The sequence below is a fragment of the Empidonax traillii genome, unplaced genomic scaffold (genome assembly GCF_003031625.1).
Source record: "Empidonax traillii isolate 1590-97213 ecotype Southwest subspecies unplaced genomic scaffold, ASM303162v1 scaffold1:size7828297, whole genome shotgun sequence".
In the NCBI taxonomy this organism is placed as follows: domain Eukaryota; kingdom Metazoa; phylum Chordata; class Aves; order Passeriformes; family Tyrannidae; genus Empidonax; species Empidonax traillii.
In genome coordinates this window covers 6,184,302-6,199,639 of record NW_020955194.1, presented here as the reverse complement: position 1 = coordinate 6,199,639, position 15,338 = coordinate 6,184,302, and the positions used below count along the sequence as shown (strand labels likewise).

Below are 15,338 nucleotides of genomic sequence, written 5' to 3'. Positions count from 1 at the left end.
GCGATTTCCAAAGAGGAAATTTAGCAATGATGTTTTTTCGGGGGTGATTTTTGCTCAAGATGCATCATTCCTCTATAAGTATTTAAATTTCATAATATGTGTATATACACTGAAAGTTTGGTGGTTTCTCCCAGTTTTAGTTTTATTTAATGCTTTTCATACATTGAAAATTTCTTTAAATGCTTGAAATTCATAAAAATAATTTCACAGCAATGTGATAATTTTTTATTTATAAACTTGAGTGTGTGTAGCAGACAGGAGCAATCAAAATTAGTATTTCAAGTGGCAAATAAATAAAACAGCTATTCCAAATCCCTGAATTTCAAAGCATCTCCTGCAGAATAAAAAAAGTGCTTGAGCCCTCAACTATGGCAGATCACTTCCTACTATAGGGGTTCCACAGGGCTGTTATGCTGCATTCTTTACTCCACAAGTCTGAAATGATTATTTGCATATGCTTAATTAAGTAGCAGCTAATTACATCCTATCAAACAGATAGAAAGGCACATCATTTGATGATTATATATATTAATATATTATCTAAGTGATAAGACTAACCAGTAGGTTGGAGAGGAAATATTTTTGCTGCTTTCATCTTTTATTGAAAAACCTTTTTACAGATTCAGTGTCTAGAGCAGAGACTCCAGCAGCCCACACCATCCCAGGAAAAGGGCAGCAGAGATGTTGTTTTACCAATGTTGCCAGAGCTTGGCTTTCTTCCCACAAGAAACTTTTTTCTGCTTTTTTTGCCTCTGGGTGAGCTTGGAATTCCCTTCTCAGCAGGTCTTCAGACTTAATAAACTCTAAGCCTCAGCAACTCCCAGCTGATAGGAGGAGGAGCCTGTTCTTTCACCTGCCTGCACCTTGAGGACAAGGAAGATTATTCATCTCTGCAGGGCAAGTACAATACAATACTGGCAGTTTTCTTCCTGGCTTTCTGCCAGATTCCCACTGTGGCTACACAGACCCTCTGGGATAAGCCAGGCTTTTCTAAAGGAAGAACTGGTTAATTATAATACAAAAGTTTCAAATGCTATTTTCAAGGGTAATACAGGTTTTCTGGAACAATGCCTACATATATAAAATCCTGCCATATGATACATGCTCTAATTCCAATGTTTGCATTGGGTCTTTGTTAAAAATAAATCATGCATGCCACTGATAATGTACTTCTTGGTTTAGCGACAACTGGTGAGTCTTTAAGATCAGGCAAAGAGCTTTTATCTGTAAAACAGGATTGAGCAATACATGAGGGTTTTCTTTTTTAATTTTTTTTTTTTTTACTATACCTCTGTAACATAATAAAATTGAAGGCAGTTGAGCTACTAAGAAGGCATGTTTTTTGTTAGTGTAGCAAAATACCACAAGGAAGTCGCAGAAATCCAGAAGGTATTACAGAGGTCTGGTTACCTTAGGTGTGTTGGCACGTCTGTAATTTCTAGATAGGGCCATCCCATGATAACTGGATGAATTTCCTGCTTCTTTTTTCCTCCAGTACTGGCCCTTAATTTGGAGCTGCACAAGCATCATTGTGTACAACACAGACATTGTAACTTAAAAATTACAGTGACCTTACAGACATCTGTATCACAATCAAACTGAGGAGCCATTCATGCTAAGCCACACAGGGCAAAATTAAACAATCGAAAAAGGTTTGTAAAATAATTATACATAGCAGGTGTCATAAGAAGAAGCACTCAGCACCAGTGCATAACTCACATTCTGCTATGGATTTACTGTTACCCGTAACTGGGAAATATTTCACAACATCCCTAACTCACCCATCTGTAATATGTGATGCAATCAGTGTTCACAGAAATTTGCATCCAGCCTAACACCAGAACACAGTACTTGAACCCCGTACTATCATGCCTGCGCAAAATTCGGCATTCAGGCTACTTGCTGTCCTTAAAGCAGCTTGTTCACCACTCACAAACTGCAAGGAAAAGTGGGCATATTATCAGTAACATTCTCTGGTAGCCTTGAGGAGCTCCAGAGTTCGAGTGCTGATGTCAAATGTGTAAACCGAAGTCCTTGGTCTCTGGTGACTACCTTGAAGGGTTGGACTTTTATTTTTAACTGAAGCGGTTGAATCACTTAAATCACTCCAAAGAGAAGTCTGGGAGGGTACAATATCTCCATATATCCCCAGTTACATCCCACATCTTCTCTGCACCCCCTACATCTCTGCAGACCCAACTGCACATTCAGTATGAAGATCGAGCTCTCCTGAAGAGCAGGAGGTGTTTGATTATTGCCTTGCTGCCTTTCAGCTGTGGCTGAGGAGAGGACAGGGAAGTGACAACTTTAGCCATTCTGTTGTTTACTTTGCTGCCCAGCAATGTGACTTCTGGGATGAGCTGAGCAGGTGAGATCAGCACTCATGGACAGGCACTTCCCATCAGCTGTGCGGGTCTTAGAGCAGCCCAGAAAAAAGGAAAACTACCAGCACCCTGACTCACAATCCTGGCAGCTACAGAGGGCATGGGAGGGAAGGAGAATCAAAGTTAGCCCTTTTGCCGTTTTAAGTGCTGAATTGAATTACCTATGATTAGGATGTAGCCCTTAAATGGTGGAATGTTTTTTAAGGCAATAAATACCAGTGTGACATGAGGAACAGTGAGTGTCTTTGCAGTGCAGGAGGGACAAAGCTTTGTCCTGTCCTCTAAACAAATTTATTCTGATGAGACCATTTGGGAATTGAGAAGTTCTTTTACCTGCAGAGTGGAAAGAATCATACTTTTAACCTTTTTTTTATTTTTATTTCTCCAGTCCTTAGGCCCACAACCATGGAATATTATTGGACTTACCTACTCCAGGCACATGTTTAGAGGCACAAAGGTGAGAGAGTTTGGGCCTAAAAGATTTGCTAAAAATGGACATTCCATCTCTGAAGAGCTTCTGTGGCAGAACACAGCCCAGTTCCTCATTCTTTACCTTCTAAGGTAAATGAACTGAGCATTGCTCATAAAAGTGTAGAATGAACTTTGCACAATAAGTGAATTTGTTATAATCAAGACAGCCTCTGAACTTGAAGCAATAAAAGAGGCAGAGCAACTGTGTAATAAGTTCAGTATCCACATACCAGTCACTTTAAGTGTAGAAGGCCACACCACATTCAGGGTGTCTCAACTTTCTTCCACAACAGCCTCTTCAATGAGTATCAGATTTCTTCTGGAGGCTGGTTGTTTAAAGTTTACCTGATGAGGGTTTTTTGCAAAGCCAAAAGATAATGTGTCATACTTAAACCTACCCTCTCCTGCCCAGAAAGCTCTCACAAGAAATATGCTTTGTTAGCTGGGAATCACCTGTTTTACATACACTGTCTCAGTTGTCAGAATTATAAAAAAGTTAATCCTTCTGCTGACATGTATAAGGAAAACAGCATTTCAGCCACAGAAGAGCTCTGTGTTTTATGTCAGGCTTCCAATTATTACAAAATTTTAAAGAGCAAGAGGCAAAAAGAAAATAAGAATCAGTCTTTTCAGGAGAATGTACAGAAAAAAATTCTTCTATTTGGGCGTTGTGTCCTCTGGGAACTTAAGGAATAGTGTAACTGAATGCCTAGGGGGAAAAAAGTTGGTGTTTCTAATCATAGAAGAGAATAATGAGGTAACTTTCAAAGCTCCCTCACAAACTAAATTATTTTATGAAAAGTAATGGCATTGATCTATTAGAAAACTACTTAGTAGTTTATGCTATTTGATGTATATTGTGATGTTATTTTAATATCTGCAAATATTCTATTATGTTATATTATGAAAACTTTGTATATGTTTATATTAAATACATATAAGACATTTACTCAATCATATATATTATGTACTTCTGTATTAAATTTAATTATTCAGTGTTCATACCATTTATTTTCAAAGTTCATGTCATGCATTTAACCATTGTGAATTAATTAGAACTCTATTTCTCTACATTTCAGATGCCTCCAAGATTTCTAATGCTCTCTGTCCTTTGTTATAGCAGACTCGCATGCTCCACCACTAATCATCTGAGAACACTGTACAAAATACACCATGAACATAGTTTTTTTCTCTTCATTCAGTGCTCATCTTGTTTACAAAAGTACAGCAAACAAAGCTGTAAGCAAAGAAACCATTTTTATAATAAAATTTTAATCCTTTCTTAAGGATTCTTTCTTAAGGATTCTTTCTTAAGCAGTGGCAAAGCAAAGCAAACACACACACACACACAGGAGAAAGGCATATCTTTTTTCCTTCTTAAATTCAGTGCAAAATCTTCCTTTGACTGCAGGGGGAGCAAGAATTTTCCTAAAGTATTTTTGAAACATTTAGTTGTGGTTCACCCAGTGAGCAGTGTCTTTTTCATTAGCCAGATAATTATTTCTGCATAGAACAGAAAGAATAAACTACACCCATAGCATATGAAATCAAACTGAGCAGTGTGTTGCCTCAGACTGACTCCTTGTCTCAAACAATATGGTAGAAACAAATGTATAAAAGAGGCTAAAGTTAGTAATTTAATTTCTTTGTATTATTGTACAAAAAATATAATTTCATACAGAATGAATAGCCAGCAGTAAATTTATCTTAGAATAACAGAAAACATATGTCATTAGAAAGGTTTTTTTTCTACTTTTGCAATAAGTAGACGAATTTTACCACTGCTATACTGATGTTCGTCACCTGAATGTCCAGCCTTATGATTTTATCTGTGTCCCTATTATCTTTTGGCCCAATAACCCCAATAAGGAATATATACAAACAAATCACTCTTTTGGAGTCATTAGAATCTTATTAAACTCCATAGAAGAATCAATGCAGTTTCTAATGTCCTCACAAGGATGACTCACAAATAAGGCAGCTGGAGCAGTTTCCACCCCAGCTCTCAGCTCTGCCTGTAAGGAGCTTCTGCTCCTGCAGAAGAGCCCTGTAACCTGGAAAGAACCAAATGCCATGAGTAAGCTGTTCTGATAATGGACCAAGAGCATTACTGCAATTAGAATTGATAACAAGTAGATGCAGTATGAATACATAAGTACATTCTACTGATGAACCACTGCTGGGTAGACTGAAATGTCAAAGGCCTTGAAATGTGAAGCGATAACATGACTGCAGTGTGCTGCAGTTATCAGGAACTCACCTCAGGAAACCTGAGCAGGAAACTGTTTTGAGGTCTATTAAATAAAAACAGGAGCCTGCTGTTGGGAGGCCATTCAGCCAGTGTAAAAGCTTCACATAATTCATCATGTGCAGAACTGCCCAATAACTTATTCATGCAGCCATAACTGAAAGCAGAGGTGGAACCATCTTTACTTTGCACAAATAAGGCTATCACAAATACGTGCTGCTGCACAAGTGTCTGTGCTTTAGAACCCAGCATGCAAATCTGAGCACTCTGCTTGCCTGCAGTGCTGCCTACAGAAGTGTTACCTCACAGTCACCCCAGGGAAAGGTTCCCCTTATATTTCCTCTGCTCCAGCATCCTGCCCAGCAGGCTTGGCTGCAGTCCAGCTGGCTCGGACAGAGGCAGGTATTAACACCAGCATTGTCCTGGGTTTCCAGGACTGCAACAGATCTGGTGTCTGTGCTGTGTCAGGACAGTGTGATCAGCAGTTCATCCTTGCCTTCCAGGACTGGAGAATGAATAGCTGAACTGGTCAGTGTTTCAGACAAGCAATTTTCTTCATTTTGCATGTTGTGCTCCTCCACCAGCGCACCAGGGAAATCCATTCTTTAGATTAGCAGTCCTGAGTATTGCTTAGGATATGTGGCCTCAGCAGATGCTCAGAAAACATACAATACATTGTTAAAATATCAAATTCAGTCTTTGAAGATTAGTCCTCATATCCACTTTCCCTTTGGGTGACAGGTCTTTTTGCCTTAGTGATATCTACTAGACATGTCTCAACTCTCTCAGGCTCTCCTCAAGATATTCTAGAGGGTTTTTTACCTCACAAGCTAAGTTATTCTTCAGTACTGGAGAGCCCTTTTCTCTTGGGCAGCTTCACTGATAGCTTCATTGATAGTTTGGTCGCCTTTCTCCCTGTGTTTTTCTTGTAGTTTATTTCAGTTCATTATATCTGAGAGTTTCTTTTTCCAGAGCTGAGCATTCCTTTCAAGTTCTGCTTTGTAGAATCAATCACAGAAAGAAATACATGTAATATCTTCCAGATTCATTTCAAATCCAATTAAATTCCCAGTAAAACCACATCAAGGCATCTTTTATGAAGTTTGGAAAGACTGGTGTTCACTTTGGTGCCCCTAGCGAGGTATAATTGCCAGCTTACAGAGAAAATGAGTTTTCTGACTCAAGAAAAAACTTGTGCATTATATATGTCTGTCTCTACTCCTTTGAACCTAAAACACTCCAAAAGAGAGAGCACAAGCTTCAGGAATAGCTCCTGCTGGTGTGTGCCATCACATCAGTGTCAGAAAGGATCTGTTACTCTGGATTAAGTCCTTTCACACCCTGGTCCCTGGAAGCATCACTTGAACTGAGACCTCCTCATCTGACATCTGGAATGTTTTTACCTATAAACCAGGCTTTGCTGGACTCTTCTTACCTACTCAGTGATCTTCTGCAGAATTAGTGGACTGTAAATATCAAGTCCTCACTGGAACTACAGAGTTTTCTTTTAAACATCCGTCCTTTTATTTAGGGAAATATCTAGAAAACTGAAAAACATATTAAAAAATATTAGAACCATAAAAACAGGGAAAAATTTTTAATCTGGCAGAAACTCCTAAGTCTGGGTTATCCAACTACCATATCAAGCTTTTCTCCTAGGTCTTCCTACCTTTATTTTGAACCTTCTGTGTACATTATTTATCTGTTAAAGATGAATCTAGGAGCAATTTCTATCTATTCCTCAACTGCTAAAAACTGACACAAAGTTAAAAACTGAAGCAAAGGCATGTCCCATGCTCCTGTTCTAGCAGGAAATTTGTTGGCACTGAAATCAAAGGTTGTGATTTGCATTACTTGTGAGTCCTTGATAACCTGGGTGTGGAAGCAACCATTGCAATCATGAGTAGTTTCACTTGCAATGTAGATGACATTTAGGTACTTACAGAAGACCATTATAACAAGCCCATTTTTCTGACAGAGTATCCATTCCCACATGTTTTATGTTTCTGGGTAAGAAGGTAGCCACATTAGCTAGCAGATTAGCTGAAATTCTGTGCTTTCCTAGCAGTGTACTCTTTGGTTGTCCATAGGGCTTTGCCTTTTTGTATTTCAAAACTCTCAGATGCTCTCTGATACCCTTCTTCCCTGTGGCTGACACTCAGCCTTACAGCGATATTTTTGCTTTGAGTATTTAGGGCAAAGGTGACTGACATCAATGAATGACTTGTCTTAGAATGACCTTGGGACTATTTCCATTTTCAAAATCCGTAGGATGACTCCTTACAGATTCTTTATTAAACCACTATAGACTATGAAGCCCTACAAAACTGATACAGCATTTGGAAACTGTGCAGGTTGTGACAGCAGTCTTGAGGTCACTCTTTGCTTGAAGTACTTTTATTGTTTCAGATTCTGTTTGAAGATGCCGTGTGGAAACTGGCATGCAGTACGTCTGAAGGAAGGTAAGAGTTTTTTAGCTGCAGCTTACACTTCTTGAGAAATATCAACCACTAGTACACTATCTTCATGCTTCCTCTGTCTCTGTCTAGATTACAAATGCAGAGGAACTGAAAGCATGTGCCTGATGTCAACCTACAGACTTGTCACGGAGTTAAAAGGAGTAGAGCTGGAGCATGGCTACAGGTACTCCAGACCAAGTGCTTGTTGCAAGAAAAGGCACAGACCCACAGAATTATGTAGGCTTGAAGGAACCCCAGAAGGCCAACTGGCCCTACCTCCCGTCCAAACAAACACAGCTGGAGCAGGTTGGTCAGACCTTGCCCAGTTGCATTTTGAGTACCCGAAGGATGGAGATTTTACAGCTTCTCTGGGTATCTGCTCCACTGTCTGACAACTCTGACTGTGAGGGGAAAGGAAAAAGTTAAAGAAAAAGAAGCTCCTTATTTCTAGCCATCCCTTACATCTAAACAGAATACATGTCTCTTCTCTCCTGTCATGTCACCACGCATCTTCAAGAGATACTCCTCCATGCTTTCCCAGTAGGTAAAGTTATAGGTAACACTAAGATGTCCCTTGGGTTTTCTTTTTGTAGGGCTGAGCAAACACAGCTCTCTCAGATGCTCTTGGGACTAGTAGATAATGTACTAAGCTCTCCCCTCAGTTTTATGAGAGGTACACTAGTTTTGTGATCTAAAACTGAAAATGTTTTAAAGTTACTCATAGCAATGTCTCAAAGTTATTCTCTAAAGGAGACAGTCCAGCCCTATTCATGATAATAATGTCCATTAACATCTCCAGAATTTCCCAATGGAGAGCTGACATTCGATTTGATGATGTGGAGGCGGAAGGTCTGTGAGCAACTGAGGCAATCTAAGAGGTTGCAGCTGCTAAATATTTCATGCTGTCTCTAGTCTCCTCCACATTATCTCCTACTTATTCTTAACCTTTCCCATGCTCCTCACTGTGGAAAGCTCTGCTTTTGCACCAGCTCTGGCACTTATTAGAGCAAGTGAGTCAATTCAGCTTCTTGGCAGAGAACAATCCGCTTTTATTTTGTCTGGGTATGTTTTCTGCCATATTAATGAGCTCAGACAACGCAAGTAAAAACCAGACCAATCGCACAGTAAGCAGAAACTCTGCATGGCCAGGATCGTGATGGTAGTGGTAAAAACATCATCTTTTAGGACCTATGGGTGGCTAGATCCACTTATCCCGTGGAATCCTGGCTCTCTCAGTTATTATCACGTTATTCAGTCCTGTGCTCTCTGAGGGCAACTGGAATGCAGTGACTGATTCCTGAGGAAGGCAATAGCCAGCAAAAGCAGTGCCTTTGGACCTGAGAGAAAGTTGTACCTTATCTCTGCTCTTCTAAGGACTTGCTGTGTGACCACTGGCCTGTAATTTAGCTGCTCTGAGCCTTTCTCCATATCTCAAAAAAAAAAAAAAGCCAGAGGCATTACACTTTCACAAGAGGTTTTGCAGAGATAATACATCAAAAACTTTTGAAGTTCATAGACAAAGTATGGATCCAAGGGGCACCTAATTATCTAGAATAGATAACTAGAGCACTATGTAATAATCAGTACTAAATTCTCAATGCCCTTTCTGAGGATGTTGCACAGTAATTCAGCATGCAATAACCAAACTGAAACAGAAAACTGAAAAGATGGGAAATATTTTCTTTACTAAATATGTATTTTCCTTAATATACTTGAAGAAATTTCTATGTATAGGATGTATATTTGATGGTATGTTTTAATACACACTATCCTTCTGTCCTCTCTGTGGACATACGGCACCCGTCACCTGAAGCTTTATTTTCTCCTGCTTTGTTTTAATTCTTCTGCTTGATGTAAGACCACAGGTTAATGTAGGATTAACAGAATTTTTTTAGCCCAGTTTAGCAACAGTGTCATGGCTTTCATACAGTTCAACTTCTGCATCTTGGTTTTAATATCTACACCACATATGAAAACCATCCTGGAGCGTATATCAGTAAATTTCCAATCCTGAGCTTGGGTTTAGAGCAATTCACATTTTTTCTAATCCTACTATCACAAATAGCAACTTCATTTAAGTTTATTTTTTGAAATATCCACCATTCAGTAAAAAAAAAAAAAAAAAAAAAAAAAAAAAAAAAAAAAAAAAAAAAAAAAAAAAAAAAAAAAAAAAAAAAAAAAAGATGTACATGAAAAGATGCCCTGTATGCGCAGCAGAGTTGTGTTGCCTCTGCTAACTTGAAGGCCGAAGTAAAGAACAGAATGAGGCTATGAGAACTGGTCCTATCATCAGTTTATAGAGCATGAATTAGGTTAACTTATTTGATAAAAATAATTAAAAAAAAAAAAAAAAGCTAGTAAAATACAGCTGTTATGAAACCAATAGAACACTAACTCATTTTTAATGTGTCCCATCAGCCATAGAATCATAGATTATGCTGAGCTGGAAGGGATCCATCAGGATCATTGAGTCCAACTCCTGGCACTGCACAGGACATCCCAAGTCCAAATGCCTCTTGAATCAAGAGTAAAGTTTCAGGAGTAACATTTGCAGTAAATTGTCACAGTTTTTTATGGAGGTATGAAGTATCTCAGAGTTAAGGATTTTGAAACACAGAGTATCACTAATGAATATTTATATTTCTCTGAATTATTAATTTTAATTCCCAAGAACATTTACTTTTATCTATACATTCTTGTGTTTTGTGTTGGTTTTTTTTTTTCCCCGATTTCCCCATGTTGATGTCAATAATAGGGCTTTGAGCAATCTGGTCTAGTGAAAGGTGTTCCTGCCCACGGAAGGGAGATTGGAATGAGATGATCTTTGATGTCCCTTCCAACCCAATCCATTCTGTGATTCTATGACTCACATAAAGACTTATTGGCTTAATAACTACTTTTGAAAGGACTTAGTATTAGTTGTTTTCAAACTGTGAATTTCTTGTATCTAAATTTTATTTTTGTCCACCAGAAAGGCAACAACTGTCTCAGGGTTCAAACAGTGTGAGAGTGATTCTAAATATAAAGTGTCATTCAGGGAAAACCATTGTCTAATATCAGGTCAGAAGTAAAACACATCCTGCGAGACATTCATTGCATCACTGCAGTCGTGGCTTCACAATAAAGCCATTCTTGCCAAATGGTAACACAGTACTGCCTGTGGACACCTTCCAACACAAATGCAGAAGACAGAACGTAGAATTCTTCACTCTAATCGCCCCACCCTCCTCTGGATGTATAAAAAGGTTCCCTCCATACAGTGCTGCAAACGATCTGTATAAATGTGAGGGCAGGGGCAGCCAAGGTCACGACCTGTTGGTGCTGAGCCAGAGAAATGGAGTTTACCCACATGTGCCGGGACACGCACCCTCACACATACCATCCAACTTCCCAGTAGGCAAAAGGGTGCATGTGACAGCGTGACTCGTTACCCTGACACACAGTACACTTTACAACTACACCTGTTCCAGGTTGGTTCCAAATATTTGCCTTCCACTCCTCCTGAGGGAACACAAAGATCAGACATCTGTGAGGAAGAGCAGGATTTTACGGCCAAGTCCCCTCTGTCACTACGAGGCAGAAAGGGAAAGACATGGACTTCTGGCATCCACTCCTTAATTCACACTGTATCACATGCTTGGAGTAGCCTGACACAGTCACACTCTGTCCTTAACCTGAGGTCAGTAAAGACGAATCAGCCAGAAAGAGCAGAATGTAATTGCCAACTTCCCTTCATTCTGCTGAGATTACAGAAGAAAATCAAAGTGAAACTAAAAAACCCACACCAAAAGCAAACAACTGCATTTAGATGCTATTGAAACCAGTTCTTTAGGAACTAAATTCTGCTGCCTCTTAAAAATGCACTGCAAATATTTATGTGCTTCATGAATGTGTTTCAAGTGTATTCAGTACCTTAGAAATATTTTAAAGAAACCAAACCAGTGGGGCTGTATTCAGAGGTGGAAAAACCTTCCATTTGAGTTCAGTTTAGAGAACAAGAGGTCAAAAAGCTGTGTGTGTAACAAGAGTATCATTTGCAGGAATCTGCATTGCGTGGGCAGTCGAGAACAAGCAACCTCTTCATAAATGTACCATTTTGGAGAATTGAATTCAACTTTCTTATAATTAAATTCCCTAAAATCAATAGGAGTCTCCATTATTTCTGCCAGGTGGAAATCATTGTAGCAGGTATATCTAACTTCCAAAATCACTCCTTCTGTCACGAATAATATATACAAGGCTTCCAACTAGCACTTAAATTTTATTTTCCTTCCCCTCCCCCATTTCATATGTTCTTCAGCAGGAGAATAGAATAGTTAACAACTTAATATGTATTTTGTAGACTTGCCTCAGTGAAATCTGAGTCAGAAGCAGAAGAAAATAGTTCACACAGATTATCCACGCTCCTTCCTTTAAAGGAAGCTAATTCTTTTAAAACTGTCTCAGTTGAGAGTGGTCTCACACTGTCTTACTGTAAAGGTACAGGCACAGCTCCACCCTTCCTTCCCCTGCAGGCAGCTTCCCTAGGACAGTGCCCACTATCCCTACTCTGCAAAAAGTAACGCTCAGGTATTGTACAATAAATACCACAGGAAAAAAAAAAGTTCTATTCAAACACGGAATACTAATGTAAAAGAAGAGAGAGCACACTGTTGAATGACCTGGGAAGAATAAGCTATTCTCCCTGACTCTGTATTTTCTAGTTTCAGATTAAATCATTTCCCCCTTCTGTGTGTCTATGGTAGGTTAAAGAAATATCATAGGTTATTGCTAAGGAACACCTGAGGAAATAGTAGATCTGCAGCTCCTAGAAAATCTCTGTAACTCAGTGATCCTTATAAACTGTACATAGGTGCAGTAGTATTTCATGTTTTGCATAAATATCAGTCACATTACTTCCTCCCATTCTGGATCCTGAGAGAGTTCAACCTTTGTTGAAAATAGTCACATCTTATCTTGAGTTAAAATACACTCAGAATACAATACTGCACTTTTTAAAAGTGATAAAAGAAATAACAAAACCACACTTTCCTAGGAGTTATACTAATTAATTCAGATTTAACTAAGATTCCATGGGATTCACTCCTTGAATTGCTAATCTACATGGAGATGTTGTAGTCTTGCATGAGCTTTCCTTGTGACCTGCATCTGTTGCCGGTGGCTTTAGAGTAGAAGTTTCATGTAGCATACACCATGGGAAGTGAGGGAAGTTGAGGAGGGATATCTGACAAAGCCAGGTGGGATCACTATAATATTCTGGTACAAACTGCTGGGGATCCTTTTTTAAGGTTTGCAGCATATTCGTGAGCAAATTCATCTCTGAACTAGGGTTAAATTCTAAGGAAAAATTACAGTCTTGGCTATAAAAGTTGAGAATAATAGACAATCCTTCATAATATTGGGTAAGTGGTTCCAGTGTTTCATTACTCTCAGTGTTGAAAATGTGAATGTTACCACTAAACTGTACTTGTCTCATTTTAGATTTTGTAATTATGGGCTGCAGTGAAATCCCCTGCTATTACATATTAGTGGTTAGTGCTGTTCACTTCCCTGCCAAGGCTTTTAAGTGCCAGCTGAAGCACTAACAAACAAAACACGGAAACGTCGGAAGAGCTGGGTAAGATGTCACGCAAAGCATTCCCAAGCGGCAGCACCCAGATTTTGCTTATCAAGGACTAACAGCGACAAAACACCCTGAGTTTGGACACAGACCAGTAATGGGCAGTCACAGGGCAGGAAAATCAGTTTAATGGTGTCTGTGGGGGCTGATTTGATGATGTCTGTGGGGGCTGATTTACTGGCACCCTGTGTCACTGGCAACTTTTCGTGAGCTCCAGTCAACGTTGTTGGCTTTTGCAATTCCATCACGGGTCTTGCAACACTAGAGGTTTTTCCTGAAGCACGAGTTACCAGCAGGCAGGTAAGGAAGGGAGACTGAGATTCCATTTTATTAAGCCAATGAATATTTCTGAGCAATGCAGGGCAAAGTTTCAAGAGATGAAAAGCCCCGCTTTGGGGCTGCATTGTAGATACAAATATCGTATCTCGGCCAATGCCGTGGTCACTCAGTTCTGCAGTAATACAGAATTCACTCTGAACATAAAAGATTCCCAGTGGACGTCCCGACTTGGCGTGTCCCGAGAGGGATTCCGCCTCAGAGAGCGAGGGGGTTATTCCCATTACGAGAGAAAGGGGTTTCGCCCCGGGTAACGGCGCCTCGAGGCACCAGTGACCCCAGGCGGGTGCCCGGGAGCTGGTTCGCCGGGATCCCCCGGGATCCACCCTGTCCCCGCTCCGGAGCCGCCCCCGCCCTCCCGCCTCCCCCCATCACGCCGAGGGGCGCCGGGGCGGGCTCAGGGCAGGGTGGTGAGGGCGTGACGCGCGCCGTGCGTCACGTGACACACCCCCTCGCGCGCCTCCGGCACCGCCCCTCCCGCCCCGCCCCCGCCGCGCCCCGGGCGCTGATTGGCCGCGGGCCGACAATGCGCGCGGCAGCGCCCCCCGCCCCGCCCCCGCCGCCGGCTTCACCCGCCAGCCACGCGCCGCCGGCCGCGAGCTGCCCGCGCGGCGCCGGCGCGGCCGTTACGGGCGTGCGCTGAGGGACCGGCCCGGGGAGCCGAGCGGGCACCGAGCGGGGCCGGGCGGGCTCATGGCCGCCACCGACCACACAGCGCTGGGGCCGCTGGTGGGAGCCATCGATCAGGGCACCAGCTCCAGCCGCTTCCTGGTGAGCACAGCGCGGGTGGGTCGGGGCGGCGCCGGGGGCAGGCGACAACATCCCCCCAGCACGACCTGAGGGGCGACCCGCGGCTCCTGCGCCTTTTCCCCACTCCGCCCCGGCGGGGTCCTTGGCCGTGCCCTTGGGGAAGGGCAGGGGGAGCGGGCCCGCAGGGCCGGGCTGCGCTGACCTGGCTTCTGCCTCCGTGCTGCCGGTGGCCCGGGGTTGCCGGAGCCACCGTGTCCCCGCCGGTCTCCCTGTGCTGCGTTCCCGCCGGGAGCAGCGCTCATCCCGCGGAGCGCGGCCGGGAGCGGTCCCGGGGCGAGCCCCGCACCAGCGTCTCTGGCTGCTGCTCCAGGGGACCGCGAAATCCCGCTGGTCCGAGCAGGCTGCGCTTTAAATCTCTGCTGTTTTAAATCTGTCGGTTGTCTCGCCCTGAATGGAATCAAAGGGACGTGGTCCCCAGGCACTAGAGAGGTAGATCCCGTGCGAGTGCATGGACTGTAATTAGCTGCTGTTCAAACAATGCGATGACTCCTCTGTGCTCCGCTCTAAAACCTACCCGGGCCTGCTGAGTGACTGCTGCGGTTCCAGCCCTCATGTCAGTGCATCCTGTGCACTGTAGGTATTCAGGTGGCTGAGCCTGCACACCTTGTGAAACACCGACTTGTTTAAATGCTGGAGGAAGAGAAGTTTGTTTAAGGATGGAACGATTAATATATAAGCCCTTTGAAGGATCTAGCTGTTTGTATATTATGCAATAGACTGTAACTAATGCTATTATATATGAAATGTACTATATAAACTTCCTGCTTGCAAATCTCTACAAATGTCCTGTTCCTTTAGTCAGTAAGTAGTGGTAATTTGACTTACTTGAATTCCACTGATAAATTCCTCCATGAAAAGGATAGAGATAATGATTAGATATAAAACATTGTCAGATGTGCACAGTATTGATTAATTGAGAAGTTGAATGTTTTGGTTTGCCTTCTTTTCTTTTCTTTCTTCTTCTTCCTTTTTTTTTTTTTTTTTTTTTTTTTTTTTTTTTTTTTTTTTTT

General features: G+C 41.7%; 1 protein-coding gene and 1 long non-coding RNA gene across 4 annotated transcripts in view; one reads left to right on the top strand and one right to left on the bottom strand.

Annotated features, from left to right (window-relative positions):
- Nucleotides 1-319: 319 nt before the first annotated feature.
- Nucleotides 320-15,338, bottom strand: part of LOC114060457 — a 19,492-nt gene continuing 4,473 nt past the window's right edge. The window contains exons 2-3 of the long non-coding RNA XR_003571894.1: nucleotides 4,202-6,087; nucleotides 320-331 (exon numbers count right to left, since the gene is read on the bottom strand). This is a non-coding gene — a long non-coding RNA (uncharacterized LOC114060457). The remainder of the gene's footprint in view (nucleotides 332-4,201; nucleotides 6,088-15,338) is intronic.
- The window catches only part of GK (glycerol kinase), a 33,055-nt gene continuing 31,872 nt past the window's right edge, over nucleotides 14,156-15,338 (top strand). For 2 of the 3 annotated variants that reach the window (XM_027889813.1, XM_027889897.1), the window contains exon 1: nucleotides 14,157-14,289. In XM_027889813.1, coding sequence (XP_027745614.1) covers nucleotides 14,212-14,289 — 78 coding nt within the window. In that variant the 5' untranslated portion in view covers nucleotides 14,157-14,211. Of the gene's footprint in view, nucleotides 14,290-15,338 lie in introns of all 3 variants that reach the window. The other variant, XM_027889726.1, reaches the window with a different exon arrangement.